Raw genomic sequence first — 24198 nt, 5'->3', positions numbered from 1 at the left:
CGCGCGGAGCTGCGTGCAGGAATGTGTGCGCTAAAGCCGAGGGATGCAGGGCCGCTCCAGCGTAGCTGAGGATGTGTCAGAAGGGAGCAGGAGACTCGGGTGCCCGGTGTGCGCGGGTGTGTGCCCCATGCGCACCGCGGCGTGTGCTCCCGCGTGTCCACAGCCCTGCCACCTTGCCCCCTCTTGCCCGAACGTGTCAGCAACCTCACCTCTTTCAGCCCTTTCTCAGTCGGACGCTTCCTTTTTGGTGCTTCTGGGCATTTATTGTAAATTCCGTGACTAAAACACGCCGGTGAGCCCAGCCCATCGACAGATGGATCAATCGCCCCCTTCCTGGCTGAGGGAGGTGGACCCCACCCGAAGCCTCGGAAGCAGGAGCTGCCGCCTGCCTTGGGAGAGCTCCCCGGAGCCTAGCCCCAGCAGAGCCCTGGCCCGGGTCGGTTTCGGGGCGCTCTCGCTGGGGTGGGGTGCGAACCCCCGCCTGATCTCTCCAGCGGGGTTCCAGCAGGTTCGCCGGCCCGGGAGGAGGCGGTCAGGGCGCTCCGGAACCGTAGCCTTTTTCCTGCGCTGGGGGAGGGGAGACGAATAGGGAAGGAGAGTCTCGAAGGGCTGCGACGCTGGGGCGTTAGGGGAAAGTTCTCGGGCTCCGCGTGGAGAGCACACGTGTATGCCTGCGCGGGGACAGACCTGGGCGGGCAGGCTGCGCGGGGACGCTGGAGGCTGGCGCTGTAGGGGGTCCTTCTCTTCTCTTGCGCCTTCGGGGAGACGCTCTGCTTCGGCTCCCTGGCCAAGGACGAATCCGCCCGCGGAGGGTGGAGCCCCCTCGCCAGACTCGGGCCATTAAGTCGGGGTTTTTCTAGTGCCCGTCCTCCCCACGCCCCCGGGATGGCTCGGGCGCCCTGGACTCCACGCCCTCGGGCCTTAGCTGAGCCTCCCCAGGCCTCCGGGAGCCGGGGCCAAGGGCAGGGGCGGTGGGGGTTGGAGGGTGCAGCCCGCCCGCGGCGGGGGAGGGCGGCGGGGGGCGCGCTGCCGGGGGAGGAGGAGGGTGCCGAGGCCTCGGTGGGTTTGAGCCGTAGCGGCGGGGAGCCGGTCAGCTTCCGGCCAAGGCAGCAGGTCAGTGCGGGGAAGGGCAGGCGGCAGAGCAGAGGGAGCCAGCGGCGGAGCTCTCCTCTCGGCCAGCGTTCCCCAGCGCCACCGCCACCGCCGTGTCGCCGCCGCCGCTGCAGAGCGTCGCTGCTCCGCCGCGCTCCCGCTCCCCGCGCCGCCAGCCGCCTGGGAGCCGGAGCGCCGAGCCCCGGGCGGAGAGGGGCGCGGGCGCGAGAGCCGCGGCGAGGGAGCCGCGAAGGGGGAAGGGGGCGGGCGGAGGGAGGAGCAGGGAGAGAGGAAGGGGGGGAGGGAGTGAGGAGAGCGAGGGAGAGCTGGCGAGAGCGAGAGCAAAGAGCGAGAGCCGCGGAGAGGAGAGGAGGGCGAGCAGAGGGAGAGACACACACGCAGAGACACACGGCCACTGGAATTCCATTAGCAAAAAGTGAGACGAGCAAGGGTTAGCGGGAGAAGATTTTTTTGAATCTTTTCTTCGTCTTGGTGCGAAAGAAGCGACTCCGGTCTCTCGTCCTCGAAGCTCCCGCTGGATTGTTCCTTGGCGCTTATACCCGTCGGTGGATTTCTTTCCTATTTGCATTTTATTCTGACCCCCCCCCCCCCCCTCGCCGCCTCCTTCCAGCCCTCGCTCTCACCGCGCCTCTCCCTCACCTCCCCAGTCCCCTCCCGGGAAGCGCGGGGGAATTGGACCCGCGGGGACTCGCGCCTTCCCGGGCGAGCGAGGGAGGGCAGACCTGAGGACCCGGCTGCCGGCTTGTCAAGCGGATACACACACAGCTACGTGTGTGTTGGTTTCAGTGGGCGGGGGGCGTCGAGGGGCAGCCCGCCGCACTCCTTCCCCCACCTCTCCAGCCAGAGGCGAGAATCGCAGGACTCGGATCTTCGCCGGGTGGGCTAGCTGGGATCTCCGCATTGGATTTGGGGCTGATTCTCTCTGCTTGGCTATTATTTTTCTTATTTTTTTTTTACCCAAGGGAGAAAGACAAAAAAACTGTGGGATTTATTTAACATGATCTTGGCCAACGCCTTCTGCCTCCTCTTCTTTTTAGGTGAGTACCTGCGGGCGGCGAGGGCAGCTTGTCCGCCGGAGCCTGGGGGCCCGCGCGGGGCCGCGCGCTCGGGCGCCGGCGAGCAGCCGGGAACGCGGGGGGCGAGCGGGGCGCGGGCGGGCGGGAGACCGGCGGGGAGGGCGCCGCGGCTGGCTGGGTACGCACGCGGGGGATTGGGATAGAGACCTAGAACGCCCAGACCATCCCCGCACACGCTCACTCACACACACTTGCTCACTCACACAGTGATAGCGCTCATTTCCCTCAGAATAATGGGTTCAAATTGCGGCAACTTAAGAAAAAAAATCCAACTCTAGATCTGGAGGAGGGGGAGGGGAGAGGCTCAGGGGCAGGGAGACAAAAATCCTGGCAGTCCCACCTTTCCGTGGGCTCCCGAGGCACTCGTGGGGGAGGACGAGGGTTTCTCCTGTCTGCACGTCTGTGGGGGGTGCGCTGACAGCCATCCCCCACCTGCCAATCAACCTCTTGAAAATGCACCCCGATTCCCATTCTCCGACCCCTTCCGGGCGGCTCCACCCCCTGGAACACTTCTCAAGTTTCTCCCCACCGTTTGCCCTCCCTGTCGCCCAGACCCGAGGCAGATGGACGGGCGGGAGTGGAGGGTGTGAGCAGCCCTTCACTGCCTTCCCTTTGCTGCCTCTGCGGGGCTGGGACCCGTAGGCAGCTGGTGGAAAGAGGAAGGAGGGAGGCCAAAGTTTGCTTCCTCGGGTGAAGAAGGAGAGGGGTGAGGGGAAAAACTGGATCTGAACAAAGCCCCCTGCTCATTCTGCGAGCCCACTCCTCCAAGCGGAGGGAGGAGGAGCATCCTGGCGCCCCTGAACCAGGGCAGTCTCTTTCCCACCCAGAATTCCCAGCCCCTCGCCCCCTGTTGTGCTATGTGAAATCTCAGCTGCTTGGGAAACAGTGGTAAAGAGAGCATTCTGGGAGTGGAGGTGAGGAAAAGAGGGTGTTTGCAAGGTTGTGTGCTGCCCAGGAGTCCCAGGCACGGAGCTGGTGGGGAGTAGATGCTCCAGAGATGGAGGGGGGGAACTTGTCTCTGTGTGTGTGCGTGTGTGTGTTGAAGGAGCACACATCTGCTTCAGGGTGGGTGCTGTTCCAGCCTACCCTGGCCTGCTGTGTAGCCAGCGGTGAGCCAGGCTGTCCAGCTGGGTCAGGAGCACCCTCTCCCTCCTGGGTGAGGAGAGAGGGGAAGGCTGGGGAGCTAAGTGCTTGTCGCAGGAAGATGTGGATGGTCTAAAAAGTGCCCTCCTGACTAGGGCAGAGGATTCCAGTCAGTGCTGGTCAGCCCTGGCCCTTTGTCCGCCCCTTTCCTGTTCCCCTCCCTAAGGCCTAAGATCCCCAGCGGGCAAGGCCCTGATTTAGGGTGTGGCCTTCACCAGCCTGCCTCCCTCAGCGTGAGGGTGCGGGGGGCCTGAGGGGGGCAGCTGGGAAGGCGCTGGGGGCCCATGGGGTCCACTGTGATCCTGCAGCCTTTTCCGGTAACCTCTGTGAGTGGACTCTCATTCTGAATGGGCTATTACAAAACCTGACCTTTTCTCCCACTGCTGGTTTGAAAACCTAGCTTTCTGGGGCCAACAGTAAGCAGGACCAAGAAAGAAAGAAAACTGTATTTCAGGAAAAGCAGCCAGATTGCCTGCTGCTGAGCTGCACACATGCTGGCCAACAGGGCCCCCAGGATGGTGCCTTCTGGGGTCTCGTGCGGAGGAGGGCAGCGTGGGCCCCTCAGGCAGCTCCAGGCCCGGACCCCCAGGTTGCAGGCAGGCTTCTCCCAGCTGAGGGGGCTGAGGTGTGGACTCTGTTCTCTGGTGCACGTGTGGGTGTGTGTGGGGGTGTGGGCAGAGATGCCTGCCCGGGGTCTGCCACCCTGGGGGCTGAGTGGTGAGAGGAGGGTGAGAGCAGGAGAGGAATAGGGGCTGGTCAGCTGTCCCTCTGGTCAGAGCCCTTCAGTTCCCTTCCCTTGAGAAGCCCTTTCCAAAGCTGGGGTGAGGGGTTAACTGAGTGACCACAGGATATTGAAAGGCTCCGGGTTAGGCCCGCCAGGAAGGAAGGGGTAGGTTGCTGTCAAGGAAGCTTCAGCCTCAGGGCCCCTTTCCCAGCAAGGAGCCCACAGATGGGAGTCAGGTGGAGCTTCCACTTGGGGGAGAGGGTTTTCAGGAGCTTGAGACTTGGTGGGCACTTCCAGTTCTAGAAGCTTGTTCCCAGGAGCAAGGGTCTTCAGTGTGCCTCTCCCAAGGTGCTGGCTGAGGTCTGGGGGTGGAGAGGCCTCTCGGGCCCAGCCGTCCTGGCTGCCAGTGTTGACATTCTCGGAGAGAATGAGGTGGGGAAAGTGATGGGGAGCAGGGCTGGTGAGAGGGCCCACTTCCCACTGTAGCTCTTGGGGCGACAGTCGGTGCAGGAGGGCGGTTGTAGCTCTTTGTGGTCTCTCAGTCTCCCTGTGTCTTTAGAAGCTGTTCTCCCGGTGTCTTTTCTTGACGAGCTTGAGATTTCCCTTGTCTAGAACTTGGGAACATCACCAGGATACCTTCCAACCTTTACTCTCCTGGAATTCTTGGCCAAAGGCTCCGAGTTGCCATGATTTCTTTCTCTGGTTGGCTCGATTGGTTCCGGGGGTTATGATGCCAGCTCAAGGAGTCAGGGACAGGTGGCAGTCAGGGAGCTTGTGCGGCGAGAGGAGGCACCAGGCTTCTGCAGAGCGTCTCCCTGCCCTGGTCACGTGTGCCCACTGGCAGGATGGGGGAAGCCCTTGCTTTCGGCACAGGAGTCTAGGCTTCCGCAAGGACTGTCCCTTGGGGCTGTGGACCCTGTAGAGCAGGAGTAAATGTCCTCATTGCTCCAATCTCCTGGGCTGACCTCCTGACCTTTAAGCCAGCCAGGATGCGCCTGTCTCAGTCTGCTTCCGACAGACAGTGCAGACTCAGGGGCAGTCAGGGCGGGAGGGGAGAAGGCAGCTGGGGTGCTGGTGGGCCAAGTCACTGGAAGGCCCGGGACTGGGCCGTGCTTGAGGCTTTAGTAGGCTGCTGGCAGGCTGGTTAGGTGGGGGCAGCAGGTGCCACTGAGGCCGGTTAGCTCAGCTGTTCCTGGGTGGCCCACATGCACCCGAGTCCTGCTCGGGGGCCTAGGAATTTGCTGAAGCCAGGAAATAAAGGTGCTGCCCCAGCTTGGGCAGAGGACATCTCTCTAGCCAGTGCCTGGGCAGACGCCCTGCTGTCCATGCCCATACTACATGCTGGTTTCTTCTCTGGTCTCCACTCCGCCTGGCCACAGTCTTTAGCTCCTCCTGTCCCGAGGCAGAGGTGTGTCAGTGGGAGAGGGAAATGCCTTTTGCTCTGGACGCTGAGGCCTTCTCCTTTCCAGGCCCGCCTCTGCTCCTCTTCCACCCCTTCTCGTAGGGTAGGCCTGGTGGCTCCAGGAGTGGTTCTTTTCCCCTCTTCGGGTCTGTTGGGAGTGACAGGGTCGCCGTGCAGCCCTTGGCCTCTAGGTGTCGCTGTCTCCCTGCAGTAGCTCCCCCCGGAGCAGGGCCTCCTTGGGGGAGGAGTGAGAAGTGGTGGTTCTGGGTAGAGATGGGGGGATTCTGAGGGATTCTGAGGAGGGGACTTCTAGTGTAGGATCTTATTGTGTTTTGGGACAGGATGGAGTGGAGGAAGCCCCCCGGATTACTCCTTGGGTCTTGGAAGAGCCAGTCTTGGCTCTGGGCTATGGTCTGGGTCTTTTCTGGGGCAAGATCTGGAATGAGGGGCTGGGAGAGGGCAGGGAGCCTGGGAAGAAGTGTGTGTCTAGAGGGAACCATTTTGGGGTTGATGCTGAAAGGACCAGGCGGGCTTCTCCCTGCCTTTCACTTATGAATCTTCTTCCCCGACCCCTCCGCTCTGAGGACTGTGGGTTTGGGTGGGCTGGGGGCCTGGGGCGATGGATGAGAAGGGTGGACCGGTTCCTGCTTGCTCACTTTTGGAGGGGGAGGCTCCACGAGTGAGGCCAGGGGCCGAGGAGGAAAACGCTTTCTCTTTTGCAAGTGACTTATTATTTGGGTTTGGAAAGAAGAAAATAAAGGAGAGACGGAGGGGGAGAGTGTTTCAAGGGAGGGCAGAGAGGAGAGGAAGGGAAGAAAAAAGTAAGTAGGAGGGGATGGAGAGAGAACACAAGGCCATTCAAAGAGAAAAGGATGGCGAACTAGCCCTCTTAGGTGGAAGTCTGCAAGAGAAGTGTGTGCGAGAGGCAGGGGAGAGGCGCAGTGAGAGGCAGTGGAGTTGCTGGTCGGGCATCTTCTACAGCACTTTCTTTCGGCGGGCACTGGGTAGACCTTGTCCGCGGAAGGCAGCTGGTGTGAAGCTGGGCAGGAGGGTGTGGAGGGGCTGGGCGTGAGAGGTAGCTCCTCCCTCCGGGGGTTGCCTCAGACCACAGAGTTAGGCTGCTCTCTGAGGGTCTTCCCTTAACCTCTCGGAACTCTGAATGAATAGGCTAGGGGTTCGAGGGGCCTTTTCAGCCCGATGTGTGATCTTGAGTTGTCATCTCCCTTCTTTGGGCCTCAGTTTCCCCTGGGGTAAAATGTGGGGACTGGATTCTGTGTCTCTAAGGTCCTAGCAGGCTACGAAAGTTAAAATACTTTCTGTTGCTTTCAAGGCTCAACCCTGCGCCTTGGCCAGCCCTCTGGCTGGAACTGAGGTTGACAGGAGGCCTGGGTAATAGGAAGGTGAGAGTCCCCCGTGCAGCCCCGCGAGCCCTGCGGCTCCTGGCCCTCCGCTGAGGCTGTGACACTCTTCTCTCGCCTCCTGGCGCCTTAGATGTCTGTGGTCTTGAGCGACGGCTTTCCAGCTTTACTGTGCTGTGCTCCTGGGCCCAGGGCCGGTGCTGAGGAACCGCGGGGTGGAACCGGGGGAGCATCTGATAGAGCCGGGGCAGAATGGCAGCTTGACTCTGCTTTGGGTTTGGGGAGGGGTGGTGGTGTTTTGGGATCTTTCAGCAGCCCTTCCTCTGACCTGCTCTCTGTTGGGGAAGGCAGCATTGAGCTGGCCCTGATGTGCTTTGAAATAAAACAGGTATGAAGTTCCCAGAAGGGCCCGAGGCCCCAGGCCTGCATCTTGGGTCTGAGGTTGTGGCACCCTCATTCATGCTTGTCTTCCCTCCCCACCACCCAGACGAGACCCTCCGCTCTTTGGCCAGCCCTTCCTCCCTGCAGGGCCCCGAGCTCCACGGCTGGCGCCCGCCAGTGGACTGTGTCCGGGCCAATGAGCTGTGTGCGGCCGAATCCAACTGCAGCTCCCGCTACCGCACGCTGCGGCAGTGCCTGGCAGGCCGGGACCGCAACACCATGCTGGCCAACAAGGAATGCCAGGCGGCCCTGGAGGTCCTGCAGGAGAGCCCGCTGTACGACTGCCGCTGCAAGCGGGGCATGAAGAAGGAGCTGCAGTGTCTGCAGATCTACTGGAGCATCCACCTGGGGCTGACCGAGGGTAAGCCTGGGTGGGCCTCCCGGGGGAGGCGTGGTGCTGGTGGTGAGGGGTGTGTGGGGCCCGAGGTTCAGAGGGAGGACTGGCCAGCTCTCTGTCTCTACCTGCCAGGGGAACCGAGAACCCAGAGGGAGTAGCTGCCGACCTAGGAGGGCAGCTGTTGCTGGAGGAGGCTAGGAGAGACAAAGAAGGGGGAGTGGGGACAGCTGAGGAGGAGGGAGGGCGAGGTAGTGAGAGAAGGAGAGCAAGGCTGGAGAAAGGAGAGCGGAGCCGAAGTAAACCAGGGAAGGACGGATGGACGGATGGACGGATGGACAGGTGGAGGGAGGTGTGAAGTGGTAACCAGAAGGGGGATGGGGCGACGAGAACGGGGAGAGAGAAGGACGGGCTATGTGCATGCAGAGTGGGGCTGTGAGGGAGCAAACTGGCCCCCCACTCTCCCCACCGGGCACTGAGCTGAGGGCTGTCCCTTCTCATTCTTCCTGCTCCCAGGAGGCCTGCCTGGCTGGTGGCTTCGTGACCACCTGGCTGGCTCGGGCACCTTCTGTGGGGCTTGGAGCAGTGTGAGGGCAGCGGGTCCCGCATCCCTTGGCAAGCCTACTCCAAGTCCCAAGGCAGAACCTCACACCCCCTGCCCCCCAATACCCACCTCCCCCCACTTCCCCCCCTCCAGACGGGAGTGTGGAGGGTTTGCAGGTACTGTGGGAGGGTGGCCGCCTGGGCCAGATGTTCACTTTGTTCACTTATTAATTCAACAACTTTCATTGAGAGTTTACTGTCTGCTAGGCATTGTGGGAACAATTGAGAAGAAGCTAGGGCAGCCTCCGCCTCCGTGGAGCTCATGGCCTGGGGATGCAGATGGCTCAGGGACTTTTTGTCACCTGGGGGTGCAGCACTGGGTGCTGTGGGGGCACCGATGAGGGGCGTCTATACCCTTGTTACAAAATCTGAAGAGTCTTCCTGGAAGAGGCAGCCTCCAGGCTGAGACGGCAGAGTGAGCTGCAGTTGTGGTGAAGGGACATGGGGCGTGGGAGGAGCAGGGAGAGCTCGGGCAAAGGCCCACGTGTGAGGGAGCTGAGCTGGCTTACAGATGTGCCAGGAACTCAGAATCCAGGAGGGGGAGTTGGGAGTGGGGAGGGCTGAGGAGAGGTGGGAGGGTGGGGCGGGAGGGCGGCAGGGAGCCCTGAGAGGTCTTCCGTGAGAGGACCACTCTATGCGTCGGGATGACCTTCATGCGGCTGCAGAGGAGAGTGGACTGGGGAGGCTGGAGGCTACTGCTGAGAGGTGGGCCGGGGGTAATGGTGGCTGGAAGGGCATGGAGCAGGAGGGAGGAAGGGTGTAGAAGCCCTTTGGGAAGTAGAATCAACAGAGGAAGGGAGAGAGGAGCTGAGGACTGCACCTGTCCTGTGTATTGGACCGCTGGGTGGGTGATGGGGCCGTTCACAAGAAGCAGGGAAGTGCCAGGGGGGAGGGTGGGAGATGCCGAGCTTATTTTGGGGCCTGTGCCTCTTTTTGGCCGTGCCCTGTAGACAGCTGGGCATGCAGGGCTGGAGCTCAGGAGGGGGACCGGACACGGAGACTTCAGAGTTGCCAACAACCTGTAGGTGCTGCCCAGGCGTCGCACTGGGAGGAGGGCAGGGATGGAGCCCTGGGGCTGCCGACATTTACAGATGGGCAGGGAGGAAGGGAGCCTGCAAGGGTGTTGAGGAGGCTCTGGGGGAGAGGGGGGAACAGCGGGAGCCCTGGGGGGAGCTCACTCGCTCACTCTCACAGGGAAGGAGAATAACAGCCCCCAATACTTCAAGTCCAGCAGGAGAGGATGGCAAAGGGTCCCTGATGCCATTGGGGTGAGCTGCTTAGGTGGCTGCTCAGAGCAGAAGCCTGGTTAGGGCGCGAATGGGAGCTGTGGATGATGATGTGGACAACAGTGTCTAGAAGTTTGGTGTGAAGAGCAGAGAAGAACAAAGAATGCTGGTTTTTTTTTGTGAGGAAGGTTTGCCTTCAGCTAACATCCGTTGCCAATCTTTCTTTTTTTTTTTTTGCTTGAGGAAGATTAGCCCTGAGCTAACATCTGTGCCAGTCTTCCTCTGTTTCGTATGTGGGTTGCCACCACAGCATGGCTGATGAGTGGAGTAGGTCTGCACCGGGGATCCAAACCTGTGAACCTGGGCCACCAAAGTGGAGTGCGCGGAACTTTAACCACTCGGCCACAGGGCCAGCCCCGACTTTTTTTGTGAAGATGTGAGAGGATTGAGCAGTTTAAATTCTAAAGTAGGACAGTGGTGATGGAGATGCTGAGGTGAGGAAGGGCGAGGGGTGGGCCCAGGGCCCGGGGAAGGGGCTAGCCTTAGATGGCAGGAGCAGCACTGCCTCCAGGGGCTGGAAGGGAGGGAGAGAGTGGATCAGCAGTGGAGGCTGGAGGGTGAGGGACTCCTGACCAGTGGCTGAGGTGGTTCGAATATGCCCTGAGTAGAGGAATCAGCCAGGCATGTAACTGTTAATAGTGTCACCACCACTAGTAACAAAGTAGCTCCTCCGCCCACTTCCGGTGACCTGGAGTCCTAGACCTTGAAGTGAGCCAAGAGGGAAACACTGCCCCAGTGCCCTGCACTTTGCTCTTGGTGAGACGAGGAGTGTCTTCACCCCGAGGCTGACTGTCATGCACGGAAGATGAAGGTCCCTGACTCAGTGAGCGGGCTTCTTTAGTTTCTTATCTTCTTCCCGGCAGCCTTCAGTTTCACCCCAGGGCGACTGGGCACCAGGGTCGGGGGTGGCCGCATGCTGCAGAATGGACAGGGGAGGGGCCAGAGGAGCTGCCAGCTAGAAGAGCAGGTGGCCGCCTGAGAATCTGCCCACCCGAGCGGCTCCCTCGGGCATCACCGCATCCGAGCACACAGGACTTGCTGGAGAAATGAGGCGTCATGGGGGTGACAGTAAGCATACTGTGCATTTATGCTGCGCATTGCCGTGGGTCTTCATCGTCCTTTCCTCCAGGAATGCCTGACCGAGATGGCATTCCGAGTCTTGAGATGGTTTGTTGGCTCGTTTACTCCACAAACATCTCTTAAGCTCTGACTATGTGCTTCAGAGGGTGAGAGCACAAGACGCCGTGCTCCCTGTGCCGGCCAGCGTGCGGCTGGGGGACCCTTCCCCTGGCCCACTCTAGAAAAGCAGACGCCTGCTTCTCTCCTTCCTCAGAGCCCTGCCCTCCCCTGCCGGCATCCCACAATCCCCTCCCCATGGATCTGGGGAGGCTGGAGGTAGCTTCTGCCCAGGGCTGACCAGGGGACCCCCAGAGGCCTTTTAACCGCAGAGGGTGTTCCTGCCAGTGACAGGATCTAGCTGGGGGTGACTGGTCATGGTGCGGGGAGTATCCCCCTGGGGCAGGCTGCGGGCACTTCCTCCCTGCTCCTTCCCGGTGCTCAGCAGCCCGCCTGGGCCTGGGCTGGGGCCGGCTCTCCCAGAGGAGAGAACAGTATGGGTTTGCCCTTGGATCCGGGCTTCTCCTCGGCTCGACTGGAGACTGGGCCCCACCTTCTCCCTCGACCTGAGGCTGAGCTTGCTGCGCAGTGCAGAGTCTGAGGACCCGAGCATGTGGACAGAGCTGGTGGTGGCAGGAGTGTGGCCTCTGCTCAGCTGCTAGACAGTCCCAATTGCAAGAGGCCTCGAGGTCATTTGGTCCCACCTCCATTTGGGTGGGAAGCTGAGCTGCAGGGAGCTGGAGTGGCTTCCTGGGCCGCAGCAAGCTGGTGGTGGACCCCGGACTCCTTATCCAGACTCCCTTCCACTGCCCTGGGGGACAGCCTGTGGCCTTGGGCCCATCTTCACCTTCTGTCATCGCTGCTACCATAACCACCATGTGGTGGGGCTGTCACTGTGGGACTGGAGACAAGGCTTCTTGCCTTCTCCACAGGTGACACTGAATTTCAGCGTCACCTTGGTCCTTCAGAGGTGAAGAGCCAAGGGTTCTCCCCTGTGTCCTCTCCCAGGTCATAGGCCAGGAATCTGACAGCTGAGGTTTGGCGTCAGTCTGGCTGCCGGGACGCCCAAGTGGCCAGGTCTCGGATTCCCCAGTGGGGCGTTCTCCCGCGGGAGCGGGGAGTGAGGTGACTTAAATACGATGGCCCCTCCTAACCAGTCCTGGGAGAAGATGTTTTCCCCCAGAGACGCCCCTTGTCAGCCACACCAGCTGATCTGTGCTCAGGCATGGCCCACCAGATGCTGGAGGGAAGGACCAGCCCTGCTCTGGGCGAGCGTCCAGCGGGCAGAAGGCTGATGCTGTGAAAACTTAACCAACAGCAGTGCTTGTTTAAGAACAATTTGGTTTCAATAACACTTTTTATTTTCGGCAGTAGTATTCATTGTAGTTAAGTACTTGGACTCTGGGGCCAACAGCCTGAGTTTGAAACCTCGCTCTGCCACCTACTAGCTGTGTGGCCCTGGGCACGTTACTTGGCATCTCTGTGCCCCAGTTCCTTGTCAGTCAGATAGGGAGAATCATGGTGTCTACCTCCTAGAGAAACCCAGAGGATTAATGAGTTGGTACATCTAAAGCACTTCCACTAGTGCCGGCAGGTAGAAGGCACAGTGTGACGTTGTTTTTATTATAAAAGGGCTTCCTAAGCTCTTCCGTTATTTGGCCCCTAAAGATGGTAGTGGCTGGTAACCCAGCACAGGCTAGTGTGTAGAGTGGAGGACACTGAGACGTCCAGGCCCGTGAGGCCCTGCAGGCCTCGGGGGAGGTGGGACTGGAGAATGCCTGGGAGGACGGGTAATGGTTGGAAGGGCAGTGGAGGCTGGGGGTCATCACCTGTCTCTGTGCCCCCTCGCCAGGTGCCTCCCATGACTCCACTGAATTCTCCTCAGGGCGTCTCAGGGGTGTCTCCTTTCCCACTGATGCGTTGGTGGGGGGGCGGGAGTCCCTATTTGGTGCTGGGGCTCTGTGCCACTTCCTCTAGTCGCTAGCTTGCTTTCTCATTCGCTGAGCCTCTGATCACCCCGAAGCTCGAAGCTCGCAGTGAGGTGGAGAAGCCAGCAGGGGGTGGGGAGGGCAGGTGGGGGGCAGGAGGGGCCAGGCAGTTAGGAGCTGGGCTCCTGCCTCTGTGCAGCGGACCTGTAGCTACTCGAGCCAGGTTTTCTGGTGACACGGTGGAAGCAAAGAGGCCATTCTGTGGTGGGAGAGGATGCGGGTGTGAGGGCCAGGAGACTGGAGTCCAGCCCTAGCTCTGCTGGGAATAGCTGTGTGATCTCAGCAGCTTGCTTTGCCTCTCTGGGCCACCTCAGAGCCCTCCTGTGAAATGAGGAAGCTGCACTGGGCGGCCGTGGAGGCATCCCAGGATTCGCACCTGGCCTTCCATGGGCTATTCCCGGCTCCCCCCGCACCTTCTTCCAGAAGCCTGAGGAAGTCCTAGGAGAGGGCTGGGGGAGGGAGGGCGGGAGAGCCGGGGAGCGCCCTGCCGCTCTGCGCTGTGCGGGAGAGCCAGCTGGCGCGGGGCTCAGGCGGTCCTCTCTTCCAGGGGAGGAGTTCTACGAAGCCTCGCCCTACGAGCCGGCCACCTCCCGCCTCTCGGACATCTTCAGGCTTGCGTCCATCTTCTCAGGTAAGTGCGCTTGCACCGGGGCCGGGCCTCTTGTTCCTGCAGCGGGTGGCAGGCAGCGGGCAGTGGGGCCCGGGCCCAGCGAGCCCTTCACGTTTCTGGGCCTTGGGTCCCCCTCTGTAAGAGAGGAGACAACCCCCCCCCCCACCCAGGTGGTGCCTGGAGGAAAGCGTTTCCGGGAATTGCCAGCCTGAGCCTGCCTTGCACAAGGCCTTGAATCTGAAACCTGGTGTCACTCCCTATTTCGTCACCTGTCCTGCCTTGCTGGGCCCTTCTTTCCAGTTCCTTGACTCTTCTGCTTTGGAGCTCTTCTACTTTGGTTGAGTTGCTTAACCTCTCCGTGCCTCAGTTTCCTCAGTTGTGCCGGGGGTACCTACCTCGTTGGACTGTCGTGAGGTCTGATTGAGCCAGTGGTTGCACAGGGAGGGCTCAGCGTGCTGCTGGCATGCAAGCACTCTGGAACTGTTAGCTGTGGCAGCTGGTGTCACTGTCACCACCATCATTCTGCTCCGGGCTTCCCTGCCCCCCCCGAGAGCACTCCACTTCTTGAACCCCTCTGAGGACTCTGGTCCCAGGCACCCCCACGTCGGCCTCCGGTGTCCAGGCAGTTTTGTGGCAGTGTTTGAAGACAGCTGAAGTTCCTTTGCTCTAAACAGGTTCTCAACAGCAGGGCCATTGACACCTCACCTGGGTGATGCTCCCTTGTGAGAGGAACCGTCCTGGGTGCTGTAGGATGTTTAGCAGCATCCCTGGCCTCTGCCCGCTGGATGCCAGTAGCAACCCTCCAAGTTGCGACAACCAAAAAGGCCTCCAGACATTACCAAATGCCCCTGGGGCACAGTTGCTGCCAGATGAGACGCACTGCTCTAAACTGTGAAGACAAGGACTCTCCAGTGAGACCCACGTCCTTTCTCCTGAAGAATTCTCCAGGACCATGCTGCTCAAACAGTTTTTAAAATTATTACCCCGCTAAGGAGAAAAACAAATTCTCTCTAACTAGAGAAATACTGTCTTGGGCTTGGGCCGCCACAACAAAAGACCACAGACAGGTGGCTTAAACAATAGAGATGTATTATCTCACATTTCTGGAGGCTGGAAGTCCAAGGTGCAGGTCCAGCAGGGTGCGGGTTCTGTGAGGTGCTCTTCCTGGCTTGCAAATGGCCGCCTTCTCGCCGCATCCTCACAGGGCGAGGGGCAGGGAGTTGTGGGGGTGGGGAGAACTCTTCCTCTTCTTATAAGGCCGTGTCCTATTGGATCAGGGCTCCACCATAATGAGGGCGATATCTCACTTAAACTTAATGACCTCCGAAAAACCCTGTCCCCAAATATAGTCATGTTGGGGGTTAGGGCTTCAGCATGTGAAATCTTGGGGGCACAATTCAGTCCATCGCAAATGCCAAAGAATGACGTTTTGTCAGATAGTGTTGAGGTTTGGAGGGCCACAGACTACTGTAATAGCTACTTTTTTGCCTATCCAAGAAGCAATTTTTGTTCCCTTGGGGGTGATACCCTCTTTTCCTGTTGGGAATGCATGCTCTAAGGAATTGGGATGGGATGATATGCATGTCCTGGTGGGAGAAATCCTGGGCCCCCACGAAAAGGAAGGCACTGGGCAAAGAGCATCTGGACATGGTGGTGGCTGGGGTTGGGGTTGGTGCTGAATGGAATGGAGACTTTGGTCGGTGTGTTGAGCACCCTGCCCAGTTGGGTAACAGCAGACGTGTTGGGCTCAGAGCAGGTTCCCATCCTAGCTCTGCCTGTGGGCACCGTGATCACTCTATGGTAAGCCTTGCTCATCTGACAGGGCTGGACTGGATGGTGGGCTGACTGAGGGCCCTCCTAGCAGACGTTCTGATCCTCACATTTCCTGATTAGTTTTGGATAGAAATTCTTGTTGGACTGCTCCTTTTGAGACAGTGTTTGGGGCTCAGATGCAAGTTGAGGATATCATCGGCACGTGGATGCTATGCTGGGGATGTCTCGGCGGCCCCAGATGTACCCACTTCCCACCCTACCAGTAGCTCAGGTCCCACTGAGTGCTACTGCAGGGGTGGGAGGCACTGGGTTTACCTCCAGTAAAGAAATAGCTTTGGCTTGCTCCCTGAAGGTCGAAGATCAGAGGTCCTCACCTTAGCTCAGGCCGCTGCTGCTTCCCTGACACATATTAAGTATCTTCTTAGCAGAAAATCTTTATGTAATGGACTTGACACTCCACGGGACAAGGATGTTGACAAGACAAATGAGGAGATTACTGGGTCTGTGGCTCACTGAATTAGCTTCCTTTACCTGCTGCCCAGACGTAACTGGGCCCCACACGACCCTGGATCCCTGGGCTATGGGGATCTCTCCCCACAGTCAGAACAAGGCTCCGGCATCTCTGACAGTTCCCTCTTCCTCGGCTCAGTTGAGCCCGCTCCACCCAGAGCAGGCCTAGGGTTGGTGTGTGGGCAGCCCGGTCTGGGCAAACTTGGGTGTATCACTGGGTGGGGAGGCCCTGGCTTGGTGGGCTGTGGTGGCTACGCAGCAGCAAGAAGGCTGGATCGGGGGTCAGGAGGCCCGGATTCTGCTGCCTTCTCTGCCACACGTCGGCTGAGGCCTCCAGGCAGCTTCCTTCCCTGCTCCAGGCCTGACGTTTCTTTCTGAAGCAGGAAGACCCGAGCTGGGGGCCATGCTCCCCAGCTTTCCCCATCAGGGCGCACTGATGTAGCAGTGTTGTTGGCACACTGCGTGCACAGAGCAGCGGGGAGCTCAGGTGATCGCAGGCCTCTGCGGGCTGAGGGGTCAGTACCTGGGCACATGTGTCTCCACCTGTGGCTCACTGTCTGGGAAGGCCTGGCCTGGGTGACCCAGGATCTTGCACTGATGCTTTGGGCTGATAAGGCTGCAGCCTTGTAAGACTGTGTGGAGTCCCTTGGCACTTCCACCCCCCCACATTTAGCTGCATGCTGCCCCCTCCACCATGTCTGTGTGGAAACGCGGTGGGGGGGCTTGGTAGCCCTTCTCGGGGCCACAGGGACTCGGAGAAGGGTGCTGTTGTACCTTTGGGGCTCAGTTGCTACTTTTTCTTTGCCATCTACTGTCTGAGAATTCAGGGCCTCTTGGGACACCTGTTCTTCTTTATCTCTGGCCTTCCTTCGCTGTTGGAGTCCTTGAAAGTCCTACTGGGATTCTGTTGGCAAAGAAGGCTGCCAGGACTCCCTCAGCTCTCTCTGACAGCAGAGGCCCGGGGGAGGCGTGCTCTCCCCTGCTTTCTGCCTCGTTCAAGCTCAGGTACTGGGTTCAGGGACTGGGTCTGGGATTCCTGGAGCCAGGTTAGTCCCGAGTCCAAGAGCAGTCTGGCTCTGTCCTGACCCACTGTGACAGATGCATTGGAGGCATTCAAATGTCCTGCCTCAGCCTTCTAGGGAAGAAGGGAGCCTTCATGGAGAAGTAAGGTTTGTCCTGTTTCTAGCAGTTCCAACTGCCCTTGAAAACGTGAAGCGGAGTTTTGGGAGGCAGCCTGGTGCACAGGAAGAGCGCGGGCCTTGAGCTGCACAGTCCTGCATTTGAATCCCGAGTCATCAGCTTAGGGCTGTGTGGTCTGGGACCTCATTGTGGCCTTTTGGGGCTGTAGTGCCTGTATTTGTAAATGGGATCGCATCCCTGCTGGCACAGGTGGATCCACAGGTGGAGACACATGTGCCCAGGTACTGACCCCTCAGCCCGCAGAGAGGATGCAGCGAGAGTGGATCAGGCAGCGTGACAGGGAGTCGTCCTCACTCTGCCGAGAGCGTCCAGGGGAGGCAGGCTGCCTTGAGAGGGGCTGCAGGGGGCCGGAGAGCTGAGGTTGAGAGTCCCTCCATCCCCAGGTGGCCATGACCCTGTGAACACGGGATCCTGGCCGGTCCCAGCTGAGGAGGCAGCAGAAGAGGAACCAGGTGGAGCGAAGAGAGGAGGGCTTCTCAGGGAAAGAAGGGATTGTGCAGGCTGAGAGGGCGCAGGGCGGTGTGGAGAGTGAGGAGCCGGGGGCCAGCCAGCCGTTCCCTCACAACCGCAGGGCTGTGCCTCAGGGATGGGGCGAGGCGACAGGGCTGTCAGCAGGCACTGCTCTGCATCCTTGGTGAGGGCAGGAGGCCTCCAGGGCCTCCGCATCTGGTGTGGGCATCACCAGACACATGGGCTGGGAGCATATTTATGCAAACACGTCTTTTCCATTCTGTAGCTGGGAGGAAAGTTAGAGATCATCTGGGCCCACCCCTTCACTTGACAGAAGAGGAAACTGAGGCCTACAGAGAAGGTACAGATGTAGACCGAGGTTCAGATCCGGGTTCCCCTGCTGCCTGGTGTGTAGCTCGGGCAGGTGCCTCTCCTCCGAACCCTGCTTTCCTCCTGCACAGCGTGGGGCTCATAGGAGCCCTGCCTCTCAGGGCTTGGTGAGGACTAGGTGAGACACCACAGGCAAGCACTGGCCCAGTGCCTGGCGCATTGCACCAAATAGGTGGCCATTGGGAACTTATTACGGAGTGATTTCTCCACGGTCAGATGGCAGGCTGTGGCAGGGCCGGCCTGGAGCCTGGCATTTGGGGAATAGCTGCATGCCTTTTGGTGACATGAGGCTGCCTCTCACCCATGACAGTGCTTGATGGGGGAGGGGACCAGGCGACCTGCAGGGGATAGTAGGACCCTGGGGCTCCTGCTGAGTTGCTGTGGTCTTTGTGTGCTCCCCTGTGACTAGGAGGGGACACATGGAGGCTGGCAAGAGGCCTGGGCTGGGCTCTTTGTGGGTTGGAGGAAGAAGAGAGGGCGTTGCCCCCCTCAGTTAGCCAGCAAGCCTCTGGGGTGGGCCGTCTTGCTCCAATGGAGCCAGGAGAGGCCAGTCATGTTCTTGTTGGAGGCTCCAGTGGCCTCCCTCTTGGGGGCTCAGGAGAGGGGAGGCCTTGCAGATGGCCCCTGAGAGAGAGACACCACCCTCCCTGTTGGTGCCACAGCACTCTGTCCTTTATCGTGGCACTCGCTCTTATGTGTTGGGGCGCCGTGATCATGGGAGTGGGTCTCCCCGTGTCGGTGCTCCCATGCCTCCGCGTTCCCTTGGGTGCCCGCACTGCGCTGCGCTTCTAAAGCATACCACAGAGGATCCTGGAGTGGTGGGTGGGACCTGGACTCGGAGGCCTGCTGGTACTAGTGTTGAGGCCTGGCCTGGCCCTGCCAGCTGGGTGACCACAGGCTGGGTCACTGGACCCCTCTGAAGCTCATTTTTCTCATCCATAAAATGGAGCAGTTCGGCCTGCTCTGCAAGGATTGGCGATGATGCATGCACACTCCCGGCATGGCGCCGAGCACAGGAGCGCCCTGGACGGTGGCCACGGCCAGCACTGTCGGGGGCCGGAGGGAGCTAACGGTTGGTGTGAGGCGTTAGACCTGCACGAGGAGAGGTGCAGGAGGTGCAGGCCGGTCTGAGGTGTCCCGTGTGCCGCGTCTCGGGAGGAGCTGAGGTTTCGAGGAGGGGGTCCTGGCCGTGGTGCGCGCACTTCGTGGGAGAGGTGGGGCTGGGGCTGGGGCTTGCGGGAACGTCCATGTTGTTGATCAACATCGAGTGTTCCATGCAGTCCAGATACTATGTAAGACACTGCCTTACAGGGCGTCAGACCCATGCCCCGCTGCCTGGCGGGGCATGCAGACACCCACCTAGACACCCACGAGGTGGCGGTTTACTGTTGGTGGAGGTGTAGACCACGTGCTGCCCCGAGTGTTCAGGGGAGGCAACAGCTGCGGGTGCCTGGGAAAATCAGGAAGGCCTTGGAAGAGGAGAGAGTGGGATCTGGGAATGACATTCCTGGCAGCATGATGGCTCGGAGGCCTGGCCAAGCTCTAGGGGTGAAGGAATTGCATGTCCTCTGAGCCTGGTGGGCTCAGACGGCACTAGTAGAGACCCCTGTGGCAGATGGGAAATTGGCCTCTCTGGGGTCTCCTCCCTTGGGTCTCCTGCCCAGGACTTCTCCCGGACAGAGCTCAGCATGACTGCCTGGCCAGGGGGCCTGGGTCCCCGGGGAGTGGCTGAGCTGCCCATGGGTGGGGGAGTCATCCCCTGTGAAGCTCACCTCAGTGACCCTAGCCAGGGTCGGGGGTGGGGATTGGGCCTGGCTCAGCTCTGCTGGATTCCTAGGGCAGCCCTTCCCTTCCCTGGCTCCCCTGAGGGGTGCCCCCAGCCCCTCCTCCTCTGGGCTTGCTGAGCAGCAGACTGGCGAGCAGGGCTTTACCGGTTCAGCAGGTCAGGTGGCGCAGCTCATTCTAAGGCAGCCCCTGTGAGGAGGTGGTGGGGGCGGGTTTGGGCTGTAGGGCCGGGAGGAACTGAAGGAGCAGGCAGCCTCTTTCCCTCCCCCCATGTGGTGGCTCAGGCGATAAACTGCTTATCCTCAGGTTGTCTCCCTGAGCCGAATGCAGAAGCGTGTTATTTAAATTTCAAAATCACATTCTTCTTCTAACAGCTGTCAGAGGCTCTGAGTGTCAACGAAAATTGGGCTTCAGCTGCAGCTCTGTCACCTCTTACACCTCCCCTTTCAGGGAGAGTTCGTCTGATGGCCAAGGAGAGGGTGGGGGTGGAGAGAGAGGGACTTTGGGGACAGGAAGAAGAGGTGGTGGGACCAGGTGACCAGTAGCCCTCGCCATTCTGGTCAGCGGTGGGGACCAGCTGGGAGGAGGCCAGCTTCCCCATCAGGGGGCCCAGGCATCGCCCTCTTGCCTTTGACTTCCTCCTTGCTCCCGCTGGTGCCCACTCTCCTGTTGGGGGTGGAGGGAGTTGCTGGGACTAAGGTGTGAGCAGGGTGTTGGTGACTTGTGTCCAAAGAAGAAATTGCTGTGAAATAAACAACAGGAGAGAACAAAATTTAACCCCAAAGACAGGCTTTTTCATGATAGATTTCCAGGTGCTGTGGCTGGGGTGAGGGTCTTGGGGTGAAGAGGTTTTCTGGTAGCCTTTGTATAACATCTTCTCGGGAGCACCTCCTGCTCCCCTGGGGTCTCTGGGACAGGTTTTGCCAGCATGGGGATGTGGGTGCTCTGGGCTGGGCCCCCCTGCTCTCCAGGAGCTGCTGAGAGGGCTCCACAGGGTTCGGTCCCCTGAGGATGCCCCAGGCGCAGCCACCAACTGTGCTCACCTCATTGATCTGGCTATAAGGCAGGTTCACTTTATTTAACCGCCCTGGGAACGCCCTTCCTGGCCATGTCTGTCAACATACTCCTTTAACCCCATGGTATGAAGAGAAAGGAACAGAGCAGACTGGGGTCAGAGTGTGTATGTGTGTGTAGTGTGTGGTGGGGAGTGTAAGTGTGTGTGACGTGTGTGTGTGGGGTGTGGTGATGTGTGTGTGGTGCGAGTGTATGTGGGATGATATGTGTTGGGGGGATGGTGTGTGGAGGGTGGTGTGTGTGTGTTTGTGGGTGGTGTGTGTGTATGAAGTGGTCTGTGTGTATGGAGTGTGTATTGTGCGTGTGTAGAGTAGTATGTGTGTCGATGGGTGGTGTGTGTGTGGGCTGATGTGTGTGGTGTGTGTGGGATGGTGTATGTTGGGGGATGGTGCATGGAGGGAGGTGTGTATGAGCAGTTATGGGTTTTTGGCGGTGGCCGCCTCCTGCAGGTGGATAGGGAAGGAAGGTAGGCAAGGATGGAGAAGGCCTGAGTGGGACAGTGGAGAGGGGAGATATGGCCCTTCTCTCAGGGGAGCAACCGCTGCCCTCAGCCCCCTTTCTTCCCTCTTAGGGAAGCCCTGGGAACAGTGGTCCAGGGATGAATACGGAGCTAGAAAGGCCATCGTTGTCTGACCAACAGGAATAATTAGAGGGCTGAACCTTTATGTGTGTGTTTTGGGGCTTCCTAAGGCTGATCCTCTGCAGAAGCAGTGCGTGTGGAATTCATCCCTTGGCTGTGCCGAGCATCCTTGCCGTGCCTGCCATTCTAGGTGCTGAAGATACGTCACTGAGCGAGACAGAGGAGTCTGCTGCTCTTAGGGAGCTTATGTTCAATTAGCCTGAGACAGAGAAAAAAAAGAAAACAAACCAGCAAACAGCTTAACACAAAAAAAGTAACATAGCGATGAACACTAAGCAAGGATTAAAATAGGATGATGGGAAAGAGGCGACTGTGGCCTGTCTAGATTGGGCATGCCAAAGCATGACTCTCAGGAAGGATCCAGGCCTGGGTAGCTCGGGGAATGGCAGATGGGACAGCTAGGGAAAGGCCCCCAGGTGGGGACATGTATGGTAGAGGGCGGGATGAAGGCCGTGTGCCTGGGACTCGGCGAGTAAGGTGGAGGCAATGGGTTGGGAGGTGGGCACAGAGGCAGCCAGGCCAGATCACTGAGATGCTGCAGGCAAGTTACGGAGTTTGGAATTCATTTTAAGGATGATGAGAAACCTTTGAGGATTATAGACACTTGAGCGGCACAGTATGATTTATGCTTTTGAAAAGATTACTCTCGCGCTGTGGGAGAGTGGATCGTGCGGCGGGGAGGGGTGCGGCAGGAGTGGAGGCAGGGAGAACGACTGAGAGGCCCATGTCCTAAGATGGAGGGGAGATGGGGAGGATGCACGGGCTGGGATCTGTTTTGGGGTGGAGTTGAGTGGATGTGGGGCTGGAGTTAAGGATAACTGATAATCTAGGCTTGAACAACAGAGCTACTGCCATATGTTAGGATAGAGGAGAGGAGGTCAGGAACAAGCTGGGGGTGGGAGCAGAAACCGAGTTCTCTTCCAGCCACGTTAGGATTGAGATGCTAGTTAGACCTCCGCCTGGAAATACCAAGTAGGCAGTTGGATGTAAGCCTGGAGTTCTGGAAGGGGTCAGGGTTGGTGTCTAGATTGAGAGTCATTAGCATGTAGATGGTCTTTAAAGCTGTGGACCCATGAGGTCACCTAGGGAGAGTGTAGACGGAGAGAGAGGGAGGCTGGGCTCTCCACACAGAGGAGGCTGAGACCAGGGCCAGTGAGAAAGGGGAAACCAAGTCAGGGGTGCCAGGGAACCAGGAGAAGCACAGGTCTCAAGACAGAGAAAGTGGTCAGCTGTACCGACTGCAGTCCAGAGGTCAAGAGAGAGAAGTTTAGAGAAGTGACCAGCAGATTCAGCAGCCTGGGGGTCACGAACGACCTTGACTGGAGTATCCTTAGTGGGGGGGTGGGTTGGAAGCTGCATTTGGGAGGATGGAGGAGAGAATGTGAGGTGAGAAGGTAAAAATAGCAACTGTAGGCTGCTGTTTGGAATTTCCCTGTGAAGGGGAGAGTGAAATAGGGGGATGCGGGGTCATGGATGGCTTTGCTGTTGTATTTGTCACCTTCTGAGACCGGCGATGATGGTACGCTGTTGGATGCTGTTGGGAATGATCCCTTGGAGATGGAGAGATTGAAGGGGCAATTTGAGGAGTGATCTCCTTGGGAGGGAGGAGGGATGGGACCCAGGGCACAAGTGTCAGGGGCCCTTGCTACCTTGGAACAGGGAGGCAGAGCTGGGCGCACAGTCCAGGTGACAGGTTGGTCTTGTCGTGGTGAGAAGTGAGGGAATTTCTGTTCAGAGACAGAGTAGGAGGGGAGTGGATTAGCCAGGGCTGGTGGTTTGTGAGCAAGATCGAGGAAGAGAGGCGCTGAGGCAGTCGGGGTGCTTGCTGGGTGAGGAGGAAAGCGAGCACAGGGTGGGGGGATGGTTGAGGAAGAGCAAGTCGGGGGGTCAGTGGGGTCTGGGGAAAGTTGAGGGAGTGGGGTACCAGAGAGGGAGCTGAAAGGTGAGGAGACGGTGGTCTGAGGGGGCTGACGGCAGTCCCTTTCTGGCTGGGGGGATGCTGGTGAAGGCGAGGGCAGCTGTGACATGGCAGTGGGGAGCGGAGGCGTGGGAAGAGGTCTCTGCAGGCGGGAATGCTGAGTGTGGAGTGGGAGCCCCTGGGAAGGGGAGGCAGGGAGGACAGCGAGCCAGGTGTGAGGTCCTCCCTGAGAGGGCAGTGGGTATGGGGGGGGGGCGTGGTTGGCAGAGACAGCCACAAGGAGGGGCAGGGCTGTGGGCGGGTGGCAGGAATCCCACAGGAGGAGAAATGGCCTAGAAATGGCCCTGAGGAGAAGGCAGGAGTCCCACCACCTCTGGGCCTGGAGGTCACTGTCCCTGAGCTGCCCAGTGGTCACTTCTTTCAAAATCAGTATGCTAAATGACCAAATCACTGATTTTACCAAATTTATTGATGTACCAAAACTTGTTTCTTTTCATTATTTTCAAAGTTTTTAGAAAGTGACGTTGAATGGTTTTCATGGCTTCTGGAGATTTTTGCCAATGGTCTTCACAGCTGTATTTTCAGATTTATCCACTTGTTTGGAATCTAAGGGCCAGGAGGTGATAGAGACTTGTTATTGCAAGAAAAGTGTGTTCCATAATCAAAGAGAAAATATTTAGCTTGTGATTAGTGCCCCAGTCCTACATTTGTTCACCACAAATAAAAACATGCTGATGGAGCATTTAGGTGAATTACATCAATGTGAAATGCCTCAATTTGGGTTTTTAATTATTATAAATACAAGATTAAAGCTGATATGCCATCGTGGGAATTGGCGTGAGAATGGTAAAAATCCTAACTGTTAAAAAAAAAACCCACTAAAACTATATTTAAAAGTAATTGGGGCCCCAAAAGTGGCTGGAAAAAGTCCCTTCAAATGTGAAAGCATAAAATTTAAAATTTTTAATTGCTGGAATCACAAAATTAAGACACATTTGCCTTTTGAGGAATTGGAGAAAGAATTCTGCCAGTGGTTAAAATTTGACAAAATAGAAAATGATATTCAAGAGTGTCCAAATTGATTTTTTTGAGTTGATTTTCAGAGGATTTGCCATTCGTCAAATTGACTTTTGGGGGCTTGGCCCGCCTCCCCAATACCACTGCCCTGGAGAGTCTGGGGGGCCGCATGGGGCGTGGCGCTGGAGGTGAGGGAAGCTCCCAGAGAAGGTGGGGCTGTCAGGGCGCCTGGCCTAGGGCTGCCAGG

General features: G+C 58.7%; 1 protein-coding gene across 4 annotated transcripts in view; it reads left to right on the top strand.

Annotated features, from left to right (window-relative positions):
* Window positions 1-1016: 1016 nt before the first annotated feature.
* Window positions 1017-24198, top strand: part of GFRA2 (GDNF family receptor alpha 2) — a 79831-nt gene continuing 56649 nt past the window's right edge. Inside the window, exons 1-4 of one of the 4 annotated variants that reach the window (XM_070611218.1) lie at window positions 1017-1113; window positions 2076-2150; window positions 7304-7618; window positions 13132-13215. In XM_070611218.1, the coding sequence (XP_070467319.1) occupies window positions 2111-2150; window positions 7304-7618; window positions 13132-13215 (439 nt within the window). In that variant the 5' untranslated portion in view covers window positions 1017-1113; window positions 2076-2110. Of the gene's footprint in view, window positions 1114-1434; window positions 1529-1963; window positions 2151-7146; window positions 7619-13131; window positions 13216-24198 lie in introns of those variants that run through there. The other 3 variants (XM_070611219.1, XM_070611220.1, XM_008535460.2) reach the window with 3 other exon arrangements.

The sequence above is a fragment of the Equus przewalskii genome, chromosome 2, assembly GCF_037783145.1.
Source record: "Equus przewalskii isolate Varuska chromosome 2, EquPr2, whole genome shotgun sequence".
NCBI lineage: Eukaryota > Metazoa > Chordata > Mammalia > Perissodactyla > Equidae > Equus > Equus przewalskii.
Note: the sequence above shows the minus strand (reverse complement) of the source record. Positions and strands in the feature narration are given on the sequence as shown.